Below are 27,122 nucleotides of genomic sequence, written 5' to 3'. Positions count from 1 at the left end.
CAAATCTCTTTTTGTAAATATAGAAGACTCTTTTGTAAAAATTCTCAAGGTGAATAAACATTTATTTGAAATTTTACAATTTTTTCAAATTCCTTTTGGTTTCTTTTTCAAGTTTTAAATACAAATAAAATTAAATCTGATAACTTATGATAAATAACATATATAAAACAAGCACATATTTATAAAAATATTTTAATATATTTATGTAGAATTGCTGGAACATATGAACTAAAAAGATGTCTAGAATGATACTCTGCTAATGTAAATGCTAATTATTTATGAGCAGTGGCATTTGAATTTTTTAACCTCTATGCAGTGCTTGAATAATTTATAATAAGCATGCATTCTTTTTACAAATCCCATCATGATGTTTCTTTACATAAAAGGGAAAACTTAAAAAAATTAATGCTCTGCTTAGTCTAGTCCTGTCATCATAACCTTAAGTAGTTGATTTGCAAGAATGCTCTGGTAACCTTGCACAGTTTAACTCTAGGGCTTTATTGTTAATTCCCTGTGGAATGTAACCCTTAATCTCAAGACCGTGGAGACTACAATGCTTGTTTTATTTTTTTATATTTGTTGAAGGAAAGTGAAGTTATTGGGATGCTTGTTATAAAAAAAATTGCGACTGTTTACTTAGAGTTGCAAACTATATCTGTGGTAGGAAATTGAATTTATTCGCCCTTCACTTGACAAGTAATCCCTGCCTATGTCCCCTCTGGTCTTGCTATAATTAATCTGAAAGTTTATAAACTAAGTAGAGTCTTTGTGAATAAGAAATTTAATGTAAGCTTTCTTCCTGAAAAAGGATTTTTCAAAGAATTTATGGCAGATTAATTCCTAAATAAAACACAGGATCTTTTATAGCAGTTAAGGGGTTGTGAGTCAGATGAGACTGGGGGTTGGGGAGACGGGGTGCCCACCCTGCCAGGCTTGGGGCTTTATCTGCAGGTGTGCCAGGATCCCGGCCAACTGCCCTGCCAGCTCAAAGCGAGTAGGAAGCCGATTTTGTTTTGTAATCCCTAAATGATATATGGAAAGGAAACGCCCACCTGCTGGCTGGTTAGGTTTAAACCTGACTTTAGAAACCCCATCAATAAGGAGGTGGTCTAGCTGAGAGGTGGTGTATTAATTTCCTATGACTGTTGCAACAAATTTTGTGGCTTAACTCAACAGAAATGTATTCTCCCACAGTTCTGGAGGCCAGAAATCCGAAATTAGTATCAGTGGCTGAGATAAAGGTGTGAGCAGAGCCCTGTGCCCTCTGGAGGCCCTTGTGGGGAATTGCTCCTTGCCGACTCCAGATCCTGCTGGCCTTCCCAGTTTGTGCCTGCATCACTTACATCTCTGCCTCTGCCGTCTTTTCCCCTTCTCCAAGTATTCCTGTCTCATCTCCCTCCGCTTCCCTCTTGGGAGGACACTTGTGATTGTATTTAGGGCCCATCTAGGTAATCCAGGATAATCTCCTTATTTTGAGATCCTAAACTTAATTACATCTGCAAAGTCTTTGCCATATAAAGTAACATTCACAGGTTCTGGGATTAGAAGGTGGCTATATCCTTAGGGGCTGTGATTTAGCCTACCACAGCAGTAGTAAGATGGTAAGATTAACAAAGAACTAGGCACATTTCTCTCTCCTCCACAGGCAGCTGTTTCACACCATAGAAATTCAGGTTTCAGTCTGAAAGATGAGGATGTGTGCATTTGCTCTGCCCTGGATTGTGTAGCCCCCACCTGAGAAAGAGGTTTCCATCACTGCCGCAGACTAAGGCAGAGGCTCTGGCTCTCTCCCGACTCTCCAGGCGCCCTGGCCTCTCTCCTGAAGGTCTCTCTGTGGCCAGAGGGTAAAGCTTCAGTTGGAGAATCCACCCAGGCTGGCTGGTCTGAGTGTGTTTGCTCTCTTGGACCTTGGGAGGGGCCCAGCAGTCAGAAGTGGGTCTACTTGATGTACCCAAGCTGTGTAAGGCTTTCATGCTTCTGGCTTCTACCTGCTTCACTAGGAGTCAGTTCTCACGAAAGTGCCTTTTCTTTTCCTCACTGCACATAGGGCATTCTTGTGGAATGTCATTCCTGTTTAAATAGCACCCAGACAAAAAGTGGGTGTTTACTGTGTATGAGTCAAGCATGTGGAGCCCTCTGTTTGGATGTGTGCGTTCTGCTTGGCATCCCAGAAAACCCCCATACTTGGCCAGTCCTGGCAGCACTGGATGAGTTAGAAAGGGCCTCCTGGCCTCTCCAGCTGCACTGGGGTTGAGTCCCTCTGTTCCATTGTTGAAAGGTGAATGGTGTTCCCCTAGGACACCCAAGTGCAGTGAGGTGGGAGGAGAAGGGAGGGTGTGTCTCTAGGAATTCCCTCCTGCTCAGCACACGTGAATCATGGCCATACAGGTTGTCAATACAAAGACGTGGAATGATATCACAGGAGTGTTCAGATAAGCAGTTAAGTGATTTGTAGATTCCTGACACATTGCCTTAACAGCCAGAGCTGGTGAACATTTTGTTCCTTCCTGTGCTTTCCATGTGTTCCCACGGCTCTAATGGGCTGATCTTTGTAATCTCATAGAATGCTGAGTGAAACTCTGGTTTTTATACTCTGACATGTATGTAAACATATTTAATGAGTTTCTTGAAGAAAATCATGGATAGAGGACTGGACTTTATCAAAAAAAAAACAAAAACTTTGTTCTTGGAAATAGGTACCTTGTGAATATAAAATTAAACTGTGGGTTATAATTAGCTTTGTTTAACAAGCAAATATTGTGCTCTGACAAGACAAGACAAACATTTGCAGATATTTGGGGGTAAAAAGCTATTAATTATAACATTTTAAGTTCCAGATGAATTTCAAACAGTAAAAGTTGAAGTGTCTGTTTAAGTCTTTTGCCTATTTCTCTAGTGGGTGTATCTATTTATTGTTGACATGTGGAAGTTTTGTATACAGATTCTGGTATAAGTCTTTTGTCTGCTGTGTAAGTTGGTAATTTCTTTTCTTCTCCGTGGCTTGTCATTTCACTCTTTTAATGATATTTTCAATGAAAATAAGTATTTAATTTTAATGTAGTTCAATTTATCAATCTTTTTTATGGTTAGTGCTACTTGTACTATGCAATGTCTCTCTATAAGAGGACATTACTGAGGTCTTCCACGTCTGTCTGGGAGGTAGAGAGACAGAATGCCCATGAATGTTGTTCCCATTCTAAAAACAACAAGAAGCTCAGGAAGCCTGCAAAGCCATAGCTTTTCATAAATCCACCAGAGAGTTGAGGTTGCATGGCAACCCAGAAACACACAAACTGAGTGAAACACAGGAAGAAGAGGAAGCCACCATCTAAGTGGGTAAGAAGAAATCAGCTAATATTTTCATAAGTTCCTAAAAGCAGAATTTGGTCTAGCATATCGATCTGGAATAACTGAGAACTCCAGATACGAATTTGTACATACTCACAAGATATTCTCCATGGTTCTTCCCTGGGCTCTCATTAGAAAGATGCAGCAGAACAAGAGACCAGAGAAGGCTCCCTTGGGTGGTGCAGACATGCAGAAGGTGATTGGCTGTGGCTGAAACACCACCTACCCCCCTATCTCTTACCTTATATAAACCAAAAGCCTGAAAATGTTGGGATGGGTGGGGTAGCAAGCCTTCACACCCCTGTGCTATTAGAGGAGGAATAGGAACATGTCCTAGAACAAAGCATACACTAGACCTGCCTTGCAAATGCCTAAAATTGAGCCCTAATGAGATCCTTAGAGGAGACAGTATTTGGAGGTTGAGACCCACTAAATTAGAAGGGCTTGGCAAATATCTGGGATTTTTATAGATTTTCCCTGACAGAGTGTATAAAACCAAGCCTACATAGGTTCAAGGTGGTCAGCCAATAAGTGAACAAAAATCACCGTTCTTTAGATGATGATAGCAGAATCTGGAGTCTCTACAGGATATCATTCATAATGTCCAATAGATGCTAAAAAATAACTAGAACAGCAAAGGAAAAAGAAAATGTGACCCAAAGTCCAGAAATAAAAGTAAGCAAGGGAAATTGACCATGAGATGGCCCAGATTTAGCAGACAGAAAATTTAAAGTAGCTATTATAAATAAGGAATTAAAAATTATAAATAAGGAATTAAAGGAAAATATTTTCAAATAATTAAATGAGAATATGATTTTAATGAGTGAATAGTTCAGGACTGTCAGCAGTGAAATGGAAGTTATTAAAAAAGGATCAAATCATATTTCTGCAAGTAAAAAATATAAAAACCGAAATTTAAAAAATCACTGGATGGTCATAAGAGTGGGTTGACAGAAGATGGCAGAAGAAAGCTCAATAAACTTAAGACAGAGCAATGAAAATTATCCAATCTGAGGACCAGAGAGAAAAAAAAATGAAGGAAAATGAACAAGACCTGTGGAATGTATCAAATATCCCAATATCGTTAATCACAGTTCTAGAAGGAGATGAGACTGAATGTGGGCTAGACAAAATATTTTAAGATATAAGGCTGAAATTTTCTCAACTGAAAAATAACTCAGTGAATCCCAAGCAAGATAAAAGAGCCCAGTGAACTATCAATATAAATAAACATATAGAGATAAATATAAATGAGATAAATATAAGTAAATATAAATATAAATAAAAGCACACCTGGGAACATCATGCCAAACTGTTGAAAACCAAATATAAAGAGAAAACATTGAAAGCTGCTAGAAAAAATAGATAACAAGACACATTGCATACAGAGATCAATGACACAAATGGACTGCTAACTTCTCAGCATAAATAATGGAATCTAGAAGACAATGACATGACATTTCTAAAGTGCAAAAGAAAAAACTGCCAACCCAGATCTTTATATGCAGTAAATAACATCTGTCAAAAATAAGTTAAATAAAGTCATTTTCAGGGTAACAAAAGCTGAGACAGTTTGTCACCATGAGAACTGTGACACAAGAAATACTAAAGGATGTTCTTCAGGCTAAAGGTAAATGATTCCAGGTGGAAACTTTGATCTATGGAAAGTAATGAAGAAGGCCAAAAATAGTAAGTAGTAATCCCACTCTAATAACTTTGGTAAATCGTTTAATATTTCTTATAAAGTCAAATATATACTTGCTATATGATCCAGCAATTCCACATCTAAGGTATTTACCCAAGAGAAATGAGAACATATGTCTATAAAATAACACTAACACAAATGTTCATAATGGCGCTCAAACGGGAAGCAAGCCAAATGTCCATCAATAAGTCAAAGGTTGAAACATGTAGGTATATGGTATTTATATAATGGAAAACTACTGAGTAATAAAAAAGAATGAACTTGGCACTGAAAGCACAATTCACAGAAGGAAAAATTAATAAATCAGACCTCATCAAAATGAAACTTTTTGCTTTGTGAAAGTCCATGTGAAGAGGATGAAAAAATGAACTATAGACTGGGAGAATTTGTCAATCTCATATCTAACAAAGGACTATTATTTAGAGAGCATAAAGAACTCTCAAAACACAACAGTTAAAAAACAAACAATGTAATTAGAAAGTGGGCAAAAGATGTAAACAGACATTTTACTAACGAGGATATACAGATAATAAATAAGCACATGAAAGATGCTCAACATCATTAACCACCAGGGCAACGCAAATTAAAACAACAATAAGATGTTGCTCCATACCTATCAGAACCACTAAACTAAAAGGGGGACAATATCAAATGCTGGCAAGAATACAGAGAAACTGGATCACTCATGCATTACTGGTGAGAATGTAAAATGGTATTGCCACTCTGGAAAACACTTAGCAGTTCCTTAAAATATTAAACATGCAATTATCATATGACTCAGCAATTACATTCTTGGATATTTAACCCTGCAAAGTAAAATCTTTTCCTCCCACAAATACTTATATACAAATATTCATAGTATATTTATTCACATTAGCTCCAAACTTCAATCAACCCAGATGTCCTTCAAGAAGTGAATGGTTAACCAAACTGTGGTACATCCATACCATGGAATACTACTCAGTAATAAAAAAAGAACAAACTACTGATAACATGCAACAATTCGAATGACTGTTCAATAAATTATATTGATATTGAGTGAAAAAAATACATACCATATGATTACATATGCCATATATTATATATACCATTATATATGCTATATGGTCTCCTTATTACCATACCTCTTCTCCCCAGGGAACTACTGATCTGATGTCTATCACTGTAGATTAGTTTTGCCTATTCTAGAACTTAATGTAAGTGGAATCTTAAGTGTGTCCTCTCACGTTAAGGCTTCTGGGTGAGATTCATCCATGGTGTGTGTGTGTGTGTGTGTGTGTGTGTGTGTGTGTGTGTGTGTGTTTGTGTGTGTATGTATTCTAGAATGTACCTTCTAGAAACAAATTTTGGAAACAGGATAGATTTTAGAAATGAAGAATAGATTAGTTACATTTTAGAAATGAAGGATAGATTAGTGTGATTGCCAGGGGTTAGAGATGGGGTGGGAGGGGGCAGGTGGAAGGGAGGTGAGTGTGTTTCTAAAAGGGCAACAGGAGAGATTCTTAGGGTGATGGAACTGTTCAGTATCTCCACTGTGGTGGTGGATACATGCAGCTACACAGGTGACAGAATTGTATAGAGCTATAGGTACACACACATATATGCACACACCACTGAGTACAAGTAAAGCTGAAGAAATCTGAATAAAATGAGTGGATTGTGGCTGGGCATGGTGGCTCGTGCCTATAATCCCAGCACTTTGGGAGGCTGAGGCAGGTGGATCATGAGGTCAGGAGATTGAGACCATCGTGGCTAACATGGTGAAACCCCGTCTCTACTAAAAATACAAAAAAAAAATAATAATAATAATTAGCTGGGTATGGTGGTATGCACCTGTAATTCCAACTACTCAAGAGGCTGAGGCAGGAGCATCACTTGAATCCAGGAGGCGGAGGCTGCAGTGAGCCAAGATCGCACCACTTGCACTCCAGCCTAGAAAAAAAAAGTATTTTATCAATGTCGGTATTCTGGCTGCAATGTTATAATATAGTGTTATAAAATGTTACAATTGGGGGTAACTAAGCAAAGTGTACAAGGGATCTCTCTGTATTCATTCTTTTTTGTTTTTTGTCTTTGCTTTTGTTTTGAGACAGAGTCTTGCTCTTGTCACCCAGGCTGGAGTGCAGTGGTGCAATCTCGGCTCACTGCAACCTCTGCCTCCTGGTGCTCAAGTGATTCTCCTGCCTCAGCCTCCCAAGCAGCTGGGGTTACAGGCACCTGCCACCACACTCAGCTAATTTTTGTAAATAAGTAGAGACAGGGTTTTACCATGTTGGCCAGGCTGGCCTTGAACTCCTGACCTCAGGTGATCTGCCCACCTCGGTCTCCTAAAGTGCTGAGATTACAGGGTGAGCCACTGCACCCAGTCACTTTACTGTCTGTATTATTTCATACAACTGCATGCAAATCTACAAATATCTAAAAAAATTCAATTAAAAATATCCTGTAGAAAATTAACCAAGCATAGGATAGTTAAGATCCTATTTTCACTTTTTCAGATAGTCTTAGCAATTTAATGTGAAAACTGAAAAAGCAGACACTAAATTTATGCCTTCATAGAAACTTAGATGATCGGATTGTCATAATCTGATCCTACTTCAGAGACTACCTATGGATATAATGGAAAACAGGAATATTCAACAGGCAGTCTTTATGATAAGCCTTTACTAGTTTCATTCTACAAATATGTGACTTTTAAAACTACATATTTTATTAGATATTTAAGATGTAGTAAGATCGTTTGAAATGCAAACTGATGAGCTTGGGCCATTTGAAATAATGATTTCATGACCGTTGAAGATGTTCATAATGTAAAGATCTAAAAATGTTTTATAAAGTTAAAATCCATTTCGCATGTGGGGGAAGGAATAAACTACTGATTCATACAACAACATGGATGAATCTCACCTAAAAGCATAATGGTGAGAGGACATACTTAAGATTCCACTTACATTAAGTTCTAGAACAGGCAAAACTAATCTACAGTGATAGACAGCAGATCAGTGGTTCCCTCGGGAGAATTATGGTAATGAGGAGACCATAAAGGAGCAGGGGAGAACTTACTCGGGAGATGGATATGTTCTATATCTTAATTTGGATACAGAAGTCACATGGATGTACACATTTATCAGAATAAATTGACCTTATTCTAAAAATATATTGGCTGGACGTGATGGGCTGTAATCCCAGCACTTTGGGAAGCCAAGGCGGGTGGATCACTAGAGGTCAGGAGCTCGAGACCAGCCTGGCCAACATGACAAAACTCCATCTCTAATAAAGATAAAAAATGAGATGGGTGTGGTGGTGTGCATCTGTAATCCCAGCCACTTGGGAGATTGAGGCACGAGGATTGCTTGAACCTAAGAGGCGGAGGTTTCAGTGAGCTGAGATTGTACCACTGCACTCCAGCCTGGGCAACAGAGCAAGACTCCATCTCAACAACAACAAAAAATAAATAAATAAAAATTAAAATATATGGATACATTGCATGTCAATTAAACCTCAATACAGTTGATTTAAAAAGTCACGAATGATGCCAAATTTTCAAAATGATGTGGAGCAACTGACTTCTCCGCAGTGGGAAGCATTAAGTGGCACAACTTTGGAAACGGGCAGTTTCTTGTGAAGTTAAATGTACACATACCCTGTGATCCAGCAAGTTTTACTCCTGTTTCCCCAAGAGAAACGAAAGCTTGGGTCCACAGAAAGAGTTGTGCACAAATGTACACTGCTTAATTTTGAAGCAGTTTTGTTCATAATAGCAGAAATGTTATAAACAACCTAGATGCCAAGGTGAACAGATAAACAAATTATGATCTATTCATTCAATGAAATACCGCCCAGCAATGAAAAGGATGGAACTACTCATATGCATAGCCACACGAATGAATCTCAGAAACATTATGCTAAGCAAGAGAAAGCAGATACATAAACTAATGTATTCTGTGAACATGATTATATGAAATTCTAGAACAGGTTAAGTTAATAACTATAGTGAAATAAGGCTTATCATTGGTTGCTTGCACAAGGAAGGAGGATGGAGTGAGGAGGTGGGGATAGTACTGTCTGGAAAGAGGTATCAGGAAATTTTCTGGTGGTCATGGGAATGTTCTATACCTTGATTAAAATGGTGGCCATATGGTTGTACACATTTATCAAAACATTGAACGGTAGGTAGGCCTAAAATTCATGCTTTTCATTGTTCATAAATTATATGTCAGTAGATTTTTAAAAAATATCTTTTTAAAGCTTGTTTACTATTGTCTCCAAGTTTTTGGTCTAATCAACTAAGGCTGGAATGCCATTCACTGAGACAGGAAAGTCACGGAAAGGAGGTTCCCAGAGGACGAGGAGCTGTGTTGGACTTGATTCTCTAGCAGTTCACATCTGCTCCAGATCTCCAATCCACTAGAAAACAGGCCTCTTTCACCTTTGTTAATCCACCACATACACCCGCTTCCCCCTGCATTTCCATGCAGACATCTACCTGTCTGCGCTTCTCCTTCATGGCACTCTTGCACCTGTAATTGATCAGCCAATTGCAGCCGCAGTTTGGGTGGTTTCTTGGTTGTCTGCTTTCTGTTTGTCTTGCTCGCCCTTACAGGCCTGGTGCTCAGCTTGCCTGGGTGCGTGAGTCTGTGATGGGATGGGTACCTGCCTCTTCTCAGGGTGTACAGTGCCCCGAATGCTGACATCAGTTTCTTCCTGACATGCTCGCCTATCTCAGGACAGGCCCCAGGAGGTGCCCTGGTGAAGGTTTTGGGAAACGGAGGAAGGAGCAAACGGAGGCAGGCTGAGCCCCCTGAGCTCCCAGATGGTGCCGGTGACGCTGTAGGGAGCTTCTGGGTGCGAATGACCCCACAGTGCGTCCGGGGACCACCCTGCCCACCGGTCAGAGAGCCTGGGGAAGCCGTGTGTGCCCGCGGGCCCTCTCGGTGCGTGCCTCGTGGCACCTTACTCTCTACTCCCCTTGTTCTCTAATGTGTTACACTTTCATGCTGAAAATATAAACGGACTAAACGGTGCTTTGTCGCGGGGAGGCAGAGAGGAAGTCTCCTCGAGGCCGTGTCCTATGAGCAGGCGCGAGTGGGCTCAGCCCCGGCCCTCGGGGGTGGCTAGAGTAGGGGGAGGCGTGCGTGCCGTGGGCGTGGGGAGTCCCCCAGGCCCGAGGGCGCCCCGGCGAGGAAGCGGGCTGTGCGGGGTGGTGGGAGTCCCGCCCGGCTCTCTGTGGGGCCGCAGAGGCGTCCCGTGGGCGGGCGGGCGTGGCGCTGCCGCGGGTGGCTTCCCTGAGCCGCGGCGGAGGGCGGCGCCCCCTGGTGGCCGACTGCCACTCCAGGGCGCGAAGGGCCGCCCACCCCGCCTCGCCCACCCGGCGGGGGCCTCCGCGCCTTCTCGGAGGAAGCCAGAGGAAAGGAGCGGAGCCCGCAGTCCCTGGGCCGCTTTCCTCGTCTGTGGAACGGCATGATAATTGCATCTCACAGGGCTGTCGTGAAGATTCGAGGAGCAAATGTATGTAAAGCCCTTCGGATGTCTGGTACATTCTGAGCCTTCAACACATCTGAGCTGTTGAAACTCTGGGCTTAAAGCGGGTCGGGTCAAAGAGGAATTGTGTGACACTTGCCTCTGTCCTTGCCAATGTGGACTCAAGGGAGAGTGTGTCTCACCCAGAACCCCAGTCCCTCTTTTGTAAGCTGGCGGTCATAAGATGTAACGAGGACAAAGGTTTAAACAAATGTTGGTACCTGTCTGGGACCTCTGAAGTCACTTTTAATGGATTTGGGGATTTTACGGATTTAAAAAGGGAATGCCTGCTGCATGGCCCATTTATAGACCTGTAGAGCAAAGAGAAAGAGATTAGTCATGCAGGGGACCTGAGCAGAAGCCGTTTTAAATGAGCGGCCCCACTCTGCCTTGAGACTGAGGCTTTCTGACTCTGTTTCACACTTGGGTTCCAGCACCCAGATGAGAAGACAGAGAAGGTGGAAGAGGAAGGGAGGGAGGGGGTAGAGCAGCGGCCGCCACCTCTCCCTGAGCAGGGGCAGAGTGGGTGGTTCCTCCCAGGTGGGCAAGGTGGGGGCTCCGTGGGTGTGCCGGGCAGGGGCGGAATCTATGCGGGGGGACTGCGCCTCTGCTCCTCTGGGTGTGTGGCTTGGCCCACTCAGGAGTCTCTCCAGTGTAGACTCCAGGAGGGTACTCTGAGCTAGGAATGCCTTCCTGAGCCTGGCTGGCGGGGGCTCTGAGGCCATTCCTTCAGGCCCTGAGTGAGCGGAGGGGCATATGAGCCAGGACCAGGCAGAGCCCACTCCTCACCGCCTGGTGTAAGCCAGCCCCAAGACCCGCCAGGACGGTCTCAGCGTGGGTCTGACTGCCTCTCGTGCCTGATTGTTGTGCTCCTTCACCGGTCTCGGCCAGCGAGTTCTCAGAATGTGCACAGGTTTTCCTGCTTCCTTACCTTTACACGTTTGCTTGTTCCCTTTGCCCGGAAAGTCTTCCCCAGCATATTCAACTCTCTTGAAATCCAGTCTCTCCTGCATGTCTAGGATCAAGCCCCTTCCATTGCTCAGCAAATGAACTCAGAGCACTGTGTTAAGGTCTCATCCTAGCTCTGGATTATATGTCCTTTAAGGGTAGGGGCCATGTGTTTGTCACCTCTTGTCCTTATACACATCACATACTGCATACATGAAGGGAGACGTGAGGGATGACCGGAAGAGGTCTCGTTTTCTCCATGTGCAGGATGGGACTAGGCATGGCCGCCCCGCAGGACTGGTGGGAACTCCAGTGCGATTCTGTCATGAGAGTCATCCCATCTCCTCCTCGCCTGCAGGGTCTCACTCATCAGCTGTCCTCTTGGGCTCCACAGCCTCCTCATCCTGTGGTCCTTTGCAAATCTCTCCCCTCTGAAGCCATTCTATTCTTGACCCTGCATCTCTCTCAGCCCCCACCTCATCTCTGCCTCCTCTGAGCAAATCGTCTTTCCCACCTTCCCAGCCCTCTGCAGACTGCCTCAGCCTTGCCTGGGCATCATCTCCCGAGCTGCAGGGACCCACGGCTGGTGCTTCCTCCATTGAGAAATCTTTCCAGACTGTGCTTCCTGACCCTGACAGCCCCTCAAAACTGGTTTAAGTGTCCCGATGAGCAGCTGTGTCCACCTAGGTTCACTCCCCACAGTAGAGGGTTCTAGTGTGCATCTATATCTGCTCTTTCCTTCTGCTGAGCACACAGGATATTCTGTCCCACCTTTGTGGCAGCTGGGCTGAGAGCACAGTGAAGAGGGTTACTTTGCACCAAAGCATTGCTTAGCAGTGTAGGATCTTCCAGGACTTCCTTCCCCTGCCTTATTGATCATGGCAGCTTATAATGAAATGGAATAACTCAGGATCCAAAAAGCCTGAGTTACTGAGACACTGGTTGGGGGGCTCTGAGGCCATTTCTCCTGGCCCTGAGCAGGTAGGGGGCATTACTGAGCCACTACCCTGAGAGTCACCCAGATCACTGCAGGTCTCTGTGAGCAAGATCTAATCTTTTGTTGTGCCAAGTGACTAAGATTAGAGAGGTCTGTTACCACAGCATAGCCAAGCCTCTCCCCACTGATTTACGGATTAAAGAAGCGTTTTAAATGAATTAATGGCTTGGTAAACTAAAGATCTGTGAACATTTTAGTTATTATTGTCAAAGTGTAGCAGGGCTGGGAACGTGATGTGGCTGGGAGCATGGAGGAACGGCCAGGGTGTGTCATGGAGAAAAACTACCTCTCATGTATGATTTGCCAAGGGCTTGCCCAGGATCTGTTTCCATGCTTAATCTCTGATGAAAGGTTATAATGAACCTGGTATCTGGTGCTATTGGCAGGAGATGGACCTTTCTTCCAGGTATTTAATTCCTGTGGTTGTGAAAGACAGGATGTATTTCTCTTGAATTTGCATGATTTCTATCTCCCGTATACACACACACACACACACAAGCACACACACATACAGCCACTGCTGATCTCTCTGGAAGTGTGTAATATAATATTTTAATATCAATTTGATACTGACTGGCTTCGGACTCCAGCTTAACTGTATCTCTCCATCTTTGAGAGTGATTGAAGAAAATCACAATATGGCTTTGTTTCTTGAGCAAGAATCTGCTAATCAGTCACCAGATGGGGCTGTTCCCTCGAAGGTCTGTGTGCAGGATTCTGAGGCCTTTTCTTCTCAAAACCCTTCCCTCTTTGTCTCTTTCCTCCACAACTCTCCTTTAACTCATGGTGCTATAGGGAGAAAGCAGCCCCGTTTAATGAATAGTTGTGATGTTGCTAGTTAAATAGAAAGTAAGTAAATGAACTGTTGCCTGGCTCTCCTGCTCCATTACCAACCTTAATGTCCCTTGAGAGATTCCCCTACTTCCCTCCCATGGGCCAGTGAACATCAGTGGGAAAAGAGGGGCCTCCCCACCATTTCAGTCCACGCTGACTCTTCAGAATGACTCAGCTGGGGAGATTGGGCTGGACCGGAAAGAGGTGTACAGCCTGGTTTGAGTCCAGGCCTGGCCAGTTACTATCTGTGTGAAGTTGGCCACGATGGTTGCTTTCTCAGGATCAGATGCCTCACCTTTAAATGGGGCATCCATCATGGAGGATCACCCCAGGGGGCTTTGGGCCAAAGGATAATTGATGGAGATACAATATTTAGTTATCACTGTATTTGCACTTTCTTTTTTCAAGAAGGGTCAAAGAAGGATGGAATAAAAAAGGTTCTTGCACACTCTTCCTTTTATGGCTTTTTTTTTTTTTTTTTTTTTTTTAAAGACAGAGTTTCGCTCTTTTCACCCAGGCTGGAGTGCAGTGGCTCAATCTCAGCTCACTACAACCTCCCACCTCCCGGGTTCAAGCGATTCTCCTGCCTCAGCCTCCCAAGTAGCTGGGATTACAGGCATATGCCACCATGCCTAATTTTGTATTTTTAGTAGAGATGGGTTTTCTCCATGTTGGTCAGGCTGGTCTTGAAAAACTCCCAACCGCAGGTGATCCACCTGCCTCAGCCTCCCAAAGTGCTGAGATACAGGTGTGAGCCACCATGCCCCAGCCCTTTTCTGGCTTTTTTGTTCAGCCCTTGAGGGGCTGGATTATGTGGGCAGAGGGAGTGGTGCAGAGAAGTGGGCTTCCTAGGACTGGGGCTGGGGGAGGGCATAGCTGCGAGTGTATACAGGGAGGTGGCCCTAACCCTGGGGTCTGGGCTTTGTAGGGTTTCCAGGCCCAGGTGAGAAGCAGGGCCATTAAATAGCCTCAAATGTGAAAGGGACCAAGACCCATGATGGCACCCTTGAATGCACAGGTATCCAAGGACCTTCAGATGGCTCTAAGAGGCAGACCAAGCATGGTTGATGTCGAATTTCCAGCCAGACAGCAGGATGGGGGTTTGAAATGAGATTTAACTGATTTAAAGAAATAACTGATTTTTTTCTTTTTGCACATCCAAGCTTGTGAAGTGAGAATGTCTCTCTCAGTACTGGTAAGAGCCTAATCAACGTGAGCTCTTGGAGTGTTTTTCATGCCCACTCACTCATGGTTGCAGCCATCCAAAAAGTCAGATTCACAAGCATCTCTTCACCTTGTTATCCTTCACTCACCTTTGAATATACCAAAGGTCTGTCGAGCCTGTAAATTTCTCAGTGGTCTAAGCACAAATGGGCCTCCCCAGGCTCTGCTGCATGGACAGCCCACCTCACAGGGTTTGAGAACCACCCACACCAGTCTCATGAGGGGGCCATTAAAAGTGCCATTCCTGGGTCCCCTTTAGACCCACAGAAATAGACTCTGGCTGGGTGGAGGGTGTTGGGAATTTGCATTTTAACAACATCCTCTATGAGCATCTCACACTCAAGAAAGTTAGTTAAGCTTTGCTCTAGAAATGAAATGAAAGTGACACTATTATATTCCTTGCTGACATCTGAGAAGACAGATTTTCTGGGCAGCAGTAGCACTGGTTGTGACCGTGTGATCAATTATGACTATGATATTAATTCTGTTTTGTGCCATGGACTTAGCTGTTTGCATCCAATCCCACTTCCGGATATAAACTCAAGAGCAGTGATCGGGCCTTCTCAGAGCTCAGCAGAACTTCACTGAAGGAATAAGCAGTGTCTGGTACGTGTCTGGTACCTGCCTGATACCAGGCTGATGGGTTGACAGTTACATTACCTCTAATCCCCATGGCCATGGACCCTTGGGATCTATGTCAAGAGAACTTCCTTTGTTTGCAAGATGCAGGTGCTGGCAGGGTGCAGTGTCTCACGCCTGTAATCCTAGCACTTTGGGAGGCAGAGGCGGGCAGATCACTTGAGGTCAGGAGTTCAAGACCAGCCTGGCCAACATGGTGAAACCCCATCTCTACTAAAAATACAAAAATTAGCCAGGTGTGGTGGTGCAGGCCTGTAATCCCAGCTACTTGAGAGGCTGAGGCAGGAGAATCACTTGGACCCAGGAGGCAGAGGTTGCAGTGAGCTGAGATTATGCCACTGCACTCCAGCCTGGGTGACAGAGTGAGACTCCATCTCAAAAATAAAATAAAATAAGGTCCAGGTGCTGTCTGTTCTCTGACAGACCTATATGACAACATAAATTCGTGACCAAGTTACATCAATAGCAAAATTAGAATATTTTAATAGTAATATTATAATAGAATAAAGGTTCGGGAGGGCAACCAATCTTCCAGAATCCGAAGGTTGGCATTCATTGTTCATGAACTCAGCTGAAGGCAGTGCCTTCCAAATTTTGTTAAATTGCCGTGGGAAAGACCAGGGTTAGTTGCAGGGAATCGTTTTCCAAGCAGAACCATTTCAAATGCTAAAACTGTCCCCTGAGGTTGCATGGAGCCCCCCTTCCTGAGTGAGATCTTTGGAAATAAGGTGGCTTTGGAAATAAGCCTGTCTGTAACAGTGGTTTCCACAAAGACTTCAGTCTCATGACATTGGACATTGTTTGGACATTGACATAAATATTTTGGCATATCACCATATGAGGCCTTTTCAGAGGTGGCTTCTAGTATGCTTCTGGAGGGGGTCTTCCAAGAAAAGTGGCACTTAAGGGTCATTTATGGCCATAGCCCACACCCAGTTGCTCCAGACGACATGATGAACCAGAGCTGTCTGGCAAAGGGCCGGATGCAGAGTCAGTCTGGGGGCCGTGGATGGCATGGATAGTCAGGTCAGGATCCTTCATGCCAATCTGTGGCTTCTTGTTCTCCCCACCTCTCCCCTGTTCTCACCAACCCCCATGCTCCCAGTCCCACACTGCCCACCGCACACACCTTGGGAGGCCCTAATGTAAATGAGGCCCTAATGAAGTAAGTTAAGAGCTGAGGGAAGTTCCGTGGAGAACCCTATATTAGCACTGCTTTGTACAAAGTCAGTCTCCAATAAATATCATATTTGTTGAAGAATGGCTTCCTTTGTTGCCTTCTGTCTCTCAACCTCTATCACATAGCAGCAGTGCCACTCAACCCAGGCACCCACCTCTCTGGAGACAGTGAGAAGAGGCTGAGAAAATGTTGATGGTACGAGTGTGTCTGAAACCAGAAAAGCCAACCTTACTGGCTCTGTTTTGTGGGTCACAGCTTGCCATCCAGCTTGGTGACAGTGGATATCCACTCCGCTTCATCACTTGCTTTGCTGACATCTCAGACTGCCTCTCTACTCCTCGGAATAGAGGCTGAAGTCCAGACAGGGAAGTGCACGTGAACCCATCTCACCTGCTGCCAGGGAGGTGTGGGAGGTTCTTCCCATTACTCTGAGATGAGGGGGTCTTGTCTCCACATTGAAGGGGTGGGAGGTTGGGCATCGGGACCATTTCATAGGCTTCCTTGGGTCTTCACTATGCTGTAGCTTTCTTGGTTTGAAACGTACCCCAGAAAGACAGTGATAAACGTGAGGATCTAAGGACAGAAAGGTCCAGGGTTCCTATGAACAGCAGTTAGATGACCCATCCTTGGGGCTTCTCAGTCCCTGCTCTGGTGCCTGCGTGCAGGTAATGAGCAGAGGCTGTACTTTCCAACATGGCAGCATCCAGAATGGCCTCTAGGTACAGGATGTGAGGATCTGAGGGGGAGGGGGCCAGCCCCTCCCATAGTCTGTTCTGATGCCAAACCCAGGTGCAAGAGCTACAGCCAGGCTCCCCAGGCTCCCAGTGGCTCTGGCTGTTAATAACTCAGCCACTCCCTTCTTCCTCTCACCCCTGCCGCTCTGCAGGGCACGGGCAGTCAGTGGGAGAGTGGAGCTGCCTGGCAAAGAGGGCAGATACCCTTTTTGTCTCTCTGTTTAGGACTCCCCCCAGGGCTGGTAGGGGCCTGGCTGCCTCAGTGGCATCCTTGCTGGAGGACCCAGCACTGAAGTAAGCTGGACATCTGAGGGGCCAGGGAAGACTCTGCCCCCCAGCTCCGGCCCACACAGCACAGGTGCACAGGGACCCTTAGGAACCATGGGGAGGACTCTGGGAGGAGGGGGTAGGGAAGGCAAATGAGGACTGGGTTTTTTTCTTGTTTAAAAATACAAAAAGGAAATGACGTGTTAACATTAGTGAATATAGGCAGGCGTGGAAGAGGCAAGGTCCACTCTCTGGAGCAGGGCAGTGGCCTGGGCTGGGGTCATATGAGGCTTGCCTCCTTCTCCTGCACATTGTACTCCTTGTTCTTCGTCACCCTCCAGCTGATGAAGCAAAGCAGCAGCATGCCCAGTGCCTTGTAGCCCATCTGCAGGCCCAGGTACCTGTGGGCAGGAGGAGACAGGACTGGTGAGGGAGGCTCTGCAGCCCAGATCCCAGGGCCAGGACCACTGGGCAGAGTGGCGTCATTCCCACGCTGGCCCATGGAGGGTGTGGGCACCATCCAGGTGGGGATCACTTTCCTCATTTCTTTGACCCAAAAGGGAACAAAGCTGCAGGGAAGCAGGCAGGGAGTAGGCATGGGACTCCTCATCCGGTGCTCGCCATCCCTCCACCAGCTCCTTGAGGAAGGCCAGAGGGGACCCAGCTGCCCCAGCCAGCCCCAGAGGGTCCTCTCCTCCAAGCAGAGTCAGAAGGAGAGGGGCATCTTCTCACTGCTCTCTTGGCCTGTCCCTTTTGCAGCCTTCTCTGCTGCTCCCATACCATTTCCAGCCCCTGCCTCGTCCCCTCAAGCCCACCTTCCCACTGTTACTGGGTCATAGGACAACAACAGCAGGTGAGGTAGAAGGGGTCAGAACCCAATGGCGCTGCAGCTGGACTTGGCCCATTGAGGCAGGTTGCTCCCCCTCCTCCCGCCCTGGACCTCTGCTAGGATCCATGATGCGGCCCCTCTGTCTCTGAGCAGCAGCAGGCTGGTCTCCACTGTTCCACAGCCGTGGCCTCTTCCTCTGGCTCCAGCCATACCCACCCCTTCTTTCTGCTGCTGCCACTTCCAAGGGCTTTTGGGTCATGGAAGCCCCTGAACATCTCACTGTGAGCCCTGAAATGCCTGTTATAGTAGCCCCTGCTCCCTGTCCACGGCATGGCAGGCCCTCATGTTCTCTTCCCCAGAAGCCCGACAGACCCTACAGTAGCTACCAGACACCTGACTACTGTCCTGTAAAGCCCACGGCCTGGCTCCGGGACACTGCGTGCTGGGACCTCACCTGTCTCGGAGAGCGTCATTGTCGTAGTAGGCACAGGCCCCTCGCCTCCCCAAGCACAGCGAGTTCCACCGGATGCAGGAGTGGTCAATGGTGAGGCCATAGAGGGCTGGAGATGGCAGCCAGGCTGGAAGAGAGTTCAGAAAACCCTGGTCAGGTGGAGCTGTGGGCAGAGGTGCCCAGCAGGAGTGGGAGCCAAGTCCCCTGCACGGCTCACGTATATGAGAACGGCTCTGCCACACCCATAGGACTTATAGTGACTCTGGAAAGCAGAATAGCTTTCAGTGAAGCCTAAGTTTCTCTTTCATCAGAAGCCTTAGAAGAGAAAAGGGACCTGGGCCATCCTTTCCAGGCAGAGTGAGTCACCGGGGTCTCCTTGATGCCAGCTCAGACACCCAACATAGTTCTCCTGAGATCAGCTCAGAGTGGAGATACACGGGCCTCCACTGTGTGGCGGGAGGCTCTAGAGGCATCGATCTCAGATCCTCGCACTGGCCCCGAGGTGTGGGTGCCCGCTTTTTAGTGAAGAGGAAGGGGCTGCAGGCTGGCACACTGTTACACAACCAAGAGAAGTCAAGGCTGGACTTTGAACCCTGGTTTATGGAGGTTCCAGTCCCACACACTTCCACCACACCAAGCTGCCCTATTGGATGAGACAACACCCGCCTGCAGACCTCCCAGCACCTGGCTGCTCAGAGCTTCTGCTCCAGGCCCTAAACTTCCCAGCAACTGAGTGCTAAGATTTGGCTCAGCAGGGGCTATGCTTTCCTGGCTGTTAAATATTCCAGACGCCCCACCTGCCCTGTACCACTAGCTCCAATTCTAGGCAGTCACTGGACTGGGGAGGGGCTTGTCCAGGATTTATACCGAGGCTGGCCTATCCCATTCTCAGAACCACGGTGCTGAGAACAGCCACCCAGACTTTGTTACGGCCCTGTGAGCAGCTGCTTCCAGAAGAAAGACAGGCAATATTCCACCTGTGGTGTTGCCCAAGTGGGAAACTGCAAGAAGAAGCCCCTCTACTCAGATCCTGCCCACTCCCAGGTCTCCAGGAGAACGGGGGGATGAAAACTGGCCAGAATGACATATGACACTTCCCTGAATAGAAACAAAGTCCAGAACCATTTTCAACCCAATCCCAATGGGTAATTTTGAAACTGTAATAGAAAGTCCTTTTTCTACCCAAGAATGGACTGTGTTCTTGGGTGATAAATGGAACCTCTCCAGGACTGGGTTTTCTCACTGTGGTCCCACATTGAGTTATCTGAGCTCAAACGGAAAAACAAAAGCAGCAAGTGCTTTGAGCAGTGTGAGAGAGTCCTTGTTTTCAAGGTCATTTTTGAGGTTGATGGAGGAAGCAGGAAAGGGTTCTTTAGAGCCTATCCTGGCTGCTGGATGGGCTGAGAGGAATTCGAGGTCTCCTTCCCAGCAGACTTTTTAGAGAAAGTTAAATTATAAATGTAAATAAGTAGTTCTGATGATGATGGAGCCTCTGCTGGGAGGACAGGTAGATTCTGCTGCCCTGCGTCCTCTGTGTTTATAATGCAGGCAGGAGGAACAGGGTCTGAAGGGGCTTGAAGGAGTTCAGCAGGGACTAGAGGAACAAGAAATCCCACTGAAAAAGCTGGTTCTTTCCCATCACCCAAACACTTCTCCCAACCTGGGGTTGGATTGGGCTCTGCAAGGGCTCCCGCTCAGCTGGCCCCAGGAGGGACATCACCAACACATCCTAAAATGGGGATGGAAGCCACTGCAGGGTGCAGTGTAGAACTGGCCCCTGGGTAATGACGCACAGTGGGCTATACACGATTTCAGCATTTATGGTCAGAAACAACACTGATAGTAACTGAACTTCCTCTTGCTGGAGTCTCCATATTCCCCTCTGTAGTTTGCACCCTTAATTAATACATCCTCAGTTCAATTAGGTCCCTTTACTTCTGTGTGCCTGTCATTACTAAGATGTCTCTATTACTGCCTTAAGTCTAGCGCATGGATGTGTCAAGAAGGAACAGCCGTCTGGGCACGGTGGCTCACGCCTGTAATCCCAATGCTTTGGGAGGCCAAGGCAGGTAGATTACAAGGTCAGGAGTTCAAGACCAGCCTGGTCAGAATGGTGAAACCCCGTCTGTACTAAAAATACCAAAATTAGCCTGGCGTGGTGGTGGGTGCCTATAATCCCAGCTGCTTAGGAGGCTGAGGCCAATAATTGCTTGAACCAGGGAGGTGGAGGTTGCAGTGAGCTGAGATCCTGCCACTGCACTCCAGCCTGGGCAACAGACTGAGACTCTGTCTCAAAAAACAAAAACAAAAAAAAGAAGGAACAGCCAGTGTGAGCAGTTCAGGAATGGGCCTGCTTTGTGCCCCAGGCCTCAGACCAGGCACCCCAGGTGAGGTGGGGGTTCCCTGCTCCCTCCTCAAGCTGCTCGCCCTCCCCTGTGGCACTGCTGATCACTTGTGCACAGCTCCATTCCTCTGGTGGGCTCTGGACTGCTTCAGGGTGAGCAGGACTCATCAGCAGAGGGCCCCTGGTGGAAGAAACTTTTGCTGAATACCTTCAGGAGGAGTGAATTTTGTAAAATGGAAAGGAGCCAGGGCTGCACTTGGCGGCTGCTCTGGCTGGGCAGGAATGCAAAGTTTTGTTCCTACAGTGAGTTTTGGGGGAAAGATTTAAAAACACCTGCCTTTAACACTCTATTAGGTATTCTCAGCTGTGTTCACTCTTCATTTTTCTTACATAGTTAGGAATGAATGCCATAGATGGAGTGTTTCCTAACCTCAAGCAACCTGGGAAACCGTCCACGTGGGGTTTTGGCATCTGCCGTTGATTACGCAGAGCTTCTCTTTGCCATGATGAGATGGTGCTTCCTCCATCGCTACTCTGCACCCAGAGCCTTCAGATGTCCCATCGCCTAGGGCAGCTTTTTGGAAAGAGGGGTCTTAGACACTTACCCAGCAAGCGCATCAGCAAGAATTGCACCCCAATGGCAAATGACTTTTCCTCCTGGTTCACCACACTGGAAAGACAGACAGGAAATCAGCAGCAGGCAGATTGAGGGTGGCATGATCCCTTGGGTCAGGGGCAGCCAGCCTCGGAGCAGGTCAGAACTGGCCCTCATGTGGCCTGACAAGCCCTCTGGCGACTGGGTTCACCTGGGCTGAATGCTCTAGTTCTTCACATTGGTGGTTCTCAAAGTGTGGGCCCTGGATCATCAGCATTCCCTGGGCACTCGCTAGATATGCAGATTTTCAGGCCCACCCCAGACTTACTGAGTCAGAAAGTCTGGGGGTGGGGCCCAGCAATCTGTATTTTACCTCCAGGAGATTCTGATGATGTACCACTGAGAACCACTGGTCTGTTTGATTTTCAGGGCTGCCCAGACCTCCCTTCAAGAGGCAGAGGGCAGCAGAGACTAGGAGCGGAGAGAAGGATGCTGTGGGTATGTTGACAGCAGCAGGTCTGAACAACTCCCACAGAGTGTCTTATACCAGTAAAAGACAGCCCTGCTGCAAAGTGCAATTAGGGCCCTTGGGCTGCAGCTTCTGTGCACAGCTAAAAGAATTCCCTACTCTGGGCCAGCTCTGTGGGTGTGTACATACAACTCCACCCTCAGAAAGGTCCCATGTTTGGCTTTAATGCTCTGCTGCGGCTGTCTGGAAATTCTTAATTTTTGAGCCAGGGGCTTTACATTTTCATTTGCCCTAGATCCTGCAAATTAAGTAGCTGGTCCTGCCCCTAACCCTCTTCCTCCAAGAGAGGAAAATGTGTTTGGCTGAGGAAGGAGATTCAGAGAGAGCTGGGGACAGCTCTGCCATTCCAGCTGAGGAGTAGAGAGAGGGAGGACACCCCCACACAGGGTGGAGAGCCAGAAGCTGCCCAGCAGAGGCACCTGATGAGTGACTTGACTCCAGGACTCTCTGTTCTCTGAGCACACACACTCCCAGTGGGCGCTTGTCGGGAAGAGCCTTCGGTACTAAGGGGACAGTGAGGAAGGGCACTCAGAAGTAATCCCCAGGTCTCTACACATGGTTTGTGTCACCACCACCATCACAGTTCTGCTAGCAAACTGGAAAGGGACCTTTTTCCGGCCCCCTGAGGGATGGCCCAGTGAGAGAAGTACTCACTGGGGAATAGACAGGGGAAGAGGTACCCCTTGGGACCCCCGATGCAAAGTGTCTCAAATCTTGTTGTGTTTACAGGTCCCTCTAGTGGTCCAGTTCACAATAAATGCCTGCCTTGTCTTGGCCCTTGCCCTGGGCAGACTCACCTAGATTCTCAGTGAATGGGACTTGGACACCCCAATTTGACTTTTGATTGAGATCTTGTGCCCCTTCTAGTCGCTGTCCCATCTGGCCCTGAAGGAAAGCTGGCTTTCTGACCACTTTTTCTCCTTCCACATTTTCAGCCAGCCTTCACTTCCAGCTTGTGTTCCCATGGCTAATTGGGGGCCAGGACTCATACAAATAATGCTTGGGTCACCTACAAAGTCATCTTTTTTTTTTTTTTTTCCCCTGAGACAGAGTCTTGCTCTGTCACTCAGGCTTGGAGTACAGTGGCTCAATCTTGGCTCACTGCAGCCTCTGCCTCCTGGGTTCAAGCAATTCTCCTGCCTCAGCCTCCCAAGTAGCTGGGACTACAGGTGCCTGCCACCATGCCTTGCTAACTTTTATATTTTTAGTAGAGATGGGGTTTCACCATGTTGGACAGGCTAGTCTCGAATGCCTGACCTCAGGTGATCTGCCTGCCTCAGCCTCCCAAAGTGCTGGGATTACAGGTGTGAGGCACTGCACCCAGCCTTCAAATTTATCTTTAAGCCTCTCCTTCACACTAAATAGCATCCATTCTGTCATCTTTCCCAGTGGGATTTATCTTTAATTCATTGTGGCATCCTGGGGCCTCCTCTCTATCCCCTACCCCTGCCCAACCTAGAAAGGAGAGATTTTCTAGAGAAGCCCATCCTGTGCTTGAAATGATGCTCTGTTCTTCATGACTTCCTCCTCCCTGGGATTTGACAGTATTCCTCTGGGAGGTGATTTGACAGGGATTGCCCTTTTCCCGCTATGTAGGGACTTGCCAGGGAGATTTCCTTACCCTGTCACCTGTCCTCATCATGGCCTCATGTAGTTTTACGTCAGGGCTAGAAGGTCCAGTGTGGTCCATCTGACCCAAGGTGCAAGAGGGGAAGCCCACCGCACAGTCTCACGTGAAGGTGTCTGTACTTTGAATGCAGAGGATGGGGAGCAGTAGAGAAGCGGGTGACAGTGGTGTCAGGGGAGGCAACACACTGTGGGCTACACAGCTTCTTGCTGAGTAAGCTAAAAATGCAAGGTCCTGACTACTGTTTTTCTGCACCATTTCTCAGGGTTGTGGTTGTGATGGGCAACCCTGAGGCATGAGTTACCGTTTCCTCCAAGACCAAGAGCAGCCTTGCTTACTGCTCACCATACAAGCAGTGGCTCCTCTATGCTCAGTGTTCTTGCAAAGTGTACACCTGGGACTCTGTGTGTCGCGCCTGTAGGATTTAGGGGGCAAGGATAACTGACACACCCTAAGTCGTGTGCTGCTTTCTGTGCTGTAATAAAGTATTTTGTCTTTGACCCAGGAGTCTCACATCTTCTGCCAGCAGCCTTGAAATAGTAGTTTGATAGCTTCAAGCTAACTTGATAACTCATTTGGAAATAGGGTAAAATCCCAGATCCCAACAGCTGGCTGCATCCACTCCTTCCTTTTCTCCTGGACTTCTGGGGGAAATAGGTCCTAGATACTGAGCTAGCTATTATTATTATTATTATTATTATTATTATTATTATTTGGGTAATAGTGATAATTAACCAATATGTAGAACACCTTATATTTACAAAGCAATTTACCATACAATCCTGACACCAGCCCTTTGAGGTGGATATCATTATCACCATTTCGTAAATGAGGAGACGAGGCTCAGTGAGGTTAGATAACACCCCACCACAGCCAGTATGTGGCACAGCAGGGACTTTGATCCTGGCACCGGGAGTGCAAATCCTGTGTTTTTCCCCTCTCTGCTCTCGAGGTGAGTGAGGACAGGAGGGAGGGCAGTGGGGTTGGGTTAGGTGAATTTGGTATGAATGTTGTTTTCTCCTTGCAGCCAGGGAGGTGAAGAGCGGGTCATTCCCAGTGAAAACCTCAGAGGCATTCATTGCCAGCTGCCAGCTGTAACGGGACACCCCGCTCCTCCCCTCCAGCCCTGGCCAGCCACTCCCTTCCTGACCTGGGGACTTGGTCCTGGAGCCAAGCATACCAGGATTTTCTCATTTTCATCCTTTTCCATAGCTCTCACTCAGACTCTGAAACTTTCCACATTTTCCTGCCTTGGTTTTATGTATCCAACTAAATTCTCTTTGCTCTTCTCATTTCTTTTAGGATTTAAAAATAAGCAAACCTATAGGTTTTTCCACAGTGTGGAGTTGGCAGCCTGGCTTCCACATGTGGCTCAGCCATTCACCGGCTCTGCCATACTAGGCTAGTGATTTAGCCTCCAATGTGCAGAGTGGAGGCACCAACAGGGCCTGTGTCACACGGATGGACGCTGTGGGACTAAATGAGGCCCTGCAATGAGGAGCTCAGCACAGAGCATGCTGGCAGGGCTGCCAGCACTGCTGCCATTAGTACTATTTCCCCTCGGCAAAAGATTCTTGCACATTGTCATTCAAAGGACTCTGAGGGCCAGAAAGGGGGAGAGATGAGAAACAGGCAACTAGGCACAAAGTCAAAGGGCGATGTGGGGAAGGAGAAGCCACGCCCCAGACCCTCAGGGGTGCCACTCACCGCAGAACCATCATGTAGAGAGGGTTGTGGGAGATGCAGGCTATCAGGGACACAAAGGAGATGAGGAAGATGGCCGGGAGCAGGAAGTGGGCACAGGGGGCAGGGCACGATCCCGTTTTTGCTGAAGCGGATCCCTCAGTCACACAGCTGCAGTTCAAATAGATCTTGAAGAGGAAAGGGAGGGAAAGGGGGGAAATTTGTTATTATTTCACTTTCACACACTTCAGACGTCTGCACCAGCTCTTGCTGGATACTTAGGTTTCAACCTTTGTGTTTGGATCTGGTTCCCAGGGAAGCTGGGTGAGGCTGCGGAGGCCAGGTGAGGGTTCAGGCTGCCCCAGGGGTCCCGCCTCTGTCACTGGGCAACAGAAACCGTCTTCTTGGGTGGACTGGGCTCCTCCAGAAGTCACACCTGCATCTGGAGGCCCAGGAACACTGCTGGGCGAGGCCCCCACCCAGCTTGGAGCCAGGGAACCAGGAGGACTCTCCTTTGGATCAGGCCCCATGTGCCCAGCAGTGGTGGTTTTACAGATTGTTGTTTTTACTGTTTGTGGTGTTGTTATTATTATTATTATTATTTTGAGATGGAGTCTCACTCTGTCGCCCAGGCTGGAGTGCAGCGACATGATCTCGGTTTACCGCAACCTCTGCTTCCTGGGTTCAGGTGATTCTTCTGCCGCAGCCTCCTGAGTAGCTGGGATTACAGGCATGTGCCACCTGTATTAGGTCCAAGTAATTTTTGCATTTTTAGTAAAGACGCAGTTTCACCATGTTGGTCAGGCCGGTCTCGAATTCCTCACCTTGTGATCCACCCGCCTTGGCCTCCCAAAGTGCTGGGATTACAGGCATGAGCCACCATGCAGGCCTATTATTGTTATTTTTTGAGTTAGAGTTTCATTCTTGTTGCCCAGGCTGGAGGTATGATCTCAGCTCACCACAACCTCCATTTCCCGGGTTCAAGTGATTCTCCTGCCTCAGCCTCCGGAGTAGTTGGGATTACAGGCACGCATCACCACGCCCGGCTAATTTTTTGTATTTTTAGTAGAGACGGGGTTTCACCATGTTGGCCAGGCTGGTCTCGAACTCCCAACCTCAGGTGATCCACCTGTCTCAGCCTCCCAAAGTGTTGGGATTACAGGCATGAGCCATCGTGCCTGGCTGGCTGTTTGTGTGTTTATCGCAGAGGGAGGCGTAAGCAGTAGGAGGGCAGTGGGAACACAGAGGAATTCCCTGAGTTCTGAATCTGTCAGGCCTTTGCCGGAGCTCCCTGCCTGGGAACAATTCCTGCCTATAAGGGACTCCAGAGAAGGCGGCTCCTGTCTCCACTCTGCAAGTCCATATGGCTCAATACTGTTGTGCAACTCTCGTGGTCATTGCCCTTGTCCAGTGGTCTTCACCTTACTGATGGCCCAGCCTGTGACCATTTCAGTGTCTGAGCAGTTACGGGCTAATATTGGAACTAATGGACTAGTATGTTTCCCTCTATCAACAGTGGTAACTATGCACCCTCTTCACTTGGTTCCCAGGAAATTCAAAGTTAGTTATATATAATATTGCTGTGACTTTTCTCAGTCTGGATTTTTTAAATAGAGATTCTTTTTTCTTTATAATTTACTGATTTTTTTCTTGGCATTTTGCTAATGG

General features: G+C 47.1%; 1 protein-coding gene and 1 pseudogene across 1 annotated transcript in view; both read right to left on the bottom strand.

Moving 5' to 3' along the window:
* Positions 1-9,866: 9,866 nt before the first annotated feature.
* LOC116537910 lies at positions 9,867-11,803 on the bottom strand (annotated as a pseudogene).
* A 3,871-nt stretch (positions 11,804-15,674) lies between these two features.
* The window catches only part of SLCO2A1 (solute carrier organic anion transporter family member 2A1), an 87,772-nt gene continuing 76,324 nt past the window's right edge, over positions 15,675-27,122 (bottom strand). The window contains exons 11-14 of the mRNA XM_032266157.1: positions 25,479-25,642; positions 21,626-21,690; positions 18,680-18,803; positions 15,675-17,797 (exon numbers count right to left, since the gene is read on the bottom strand). Coding sequence (XP_032122048.1) covers positions 17,677-17,797; positions 18,680-18,803; positions 21,626-21,690; positions 25,479-25,642 — 474 coding nt within the window. The 3' untranslated portion in view covers positions 15,675-17,676. The remainder of the gene's footprint in view (positions 17,798-18,679; positions 18,804-21,625; positions 21,691-25,478; positions 25,643-27,122) is intronic.

The sequence above is a fragment of the Sapajus apella genome, unplaced genomic scaffold, assembly GCF_009761245.1.
Source record: "Sapajus apella isolate SASKATOON/1434 unplaced genomic scaffold, GSC_monkey_1.0 scaffold4, whole genome shotgun sequence".
Classification (NCBI taxonomy): Eukaryota; Metazoa; Chordata; class Mammalia; order Primates; family Cebidae; genus Sapajus; species Sapajus apella.
This window is presented reverse-complemented; position numbering and strand designations above follow the sequence as displayed.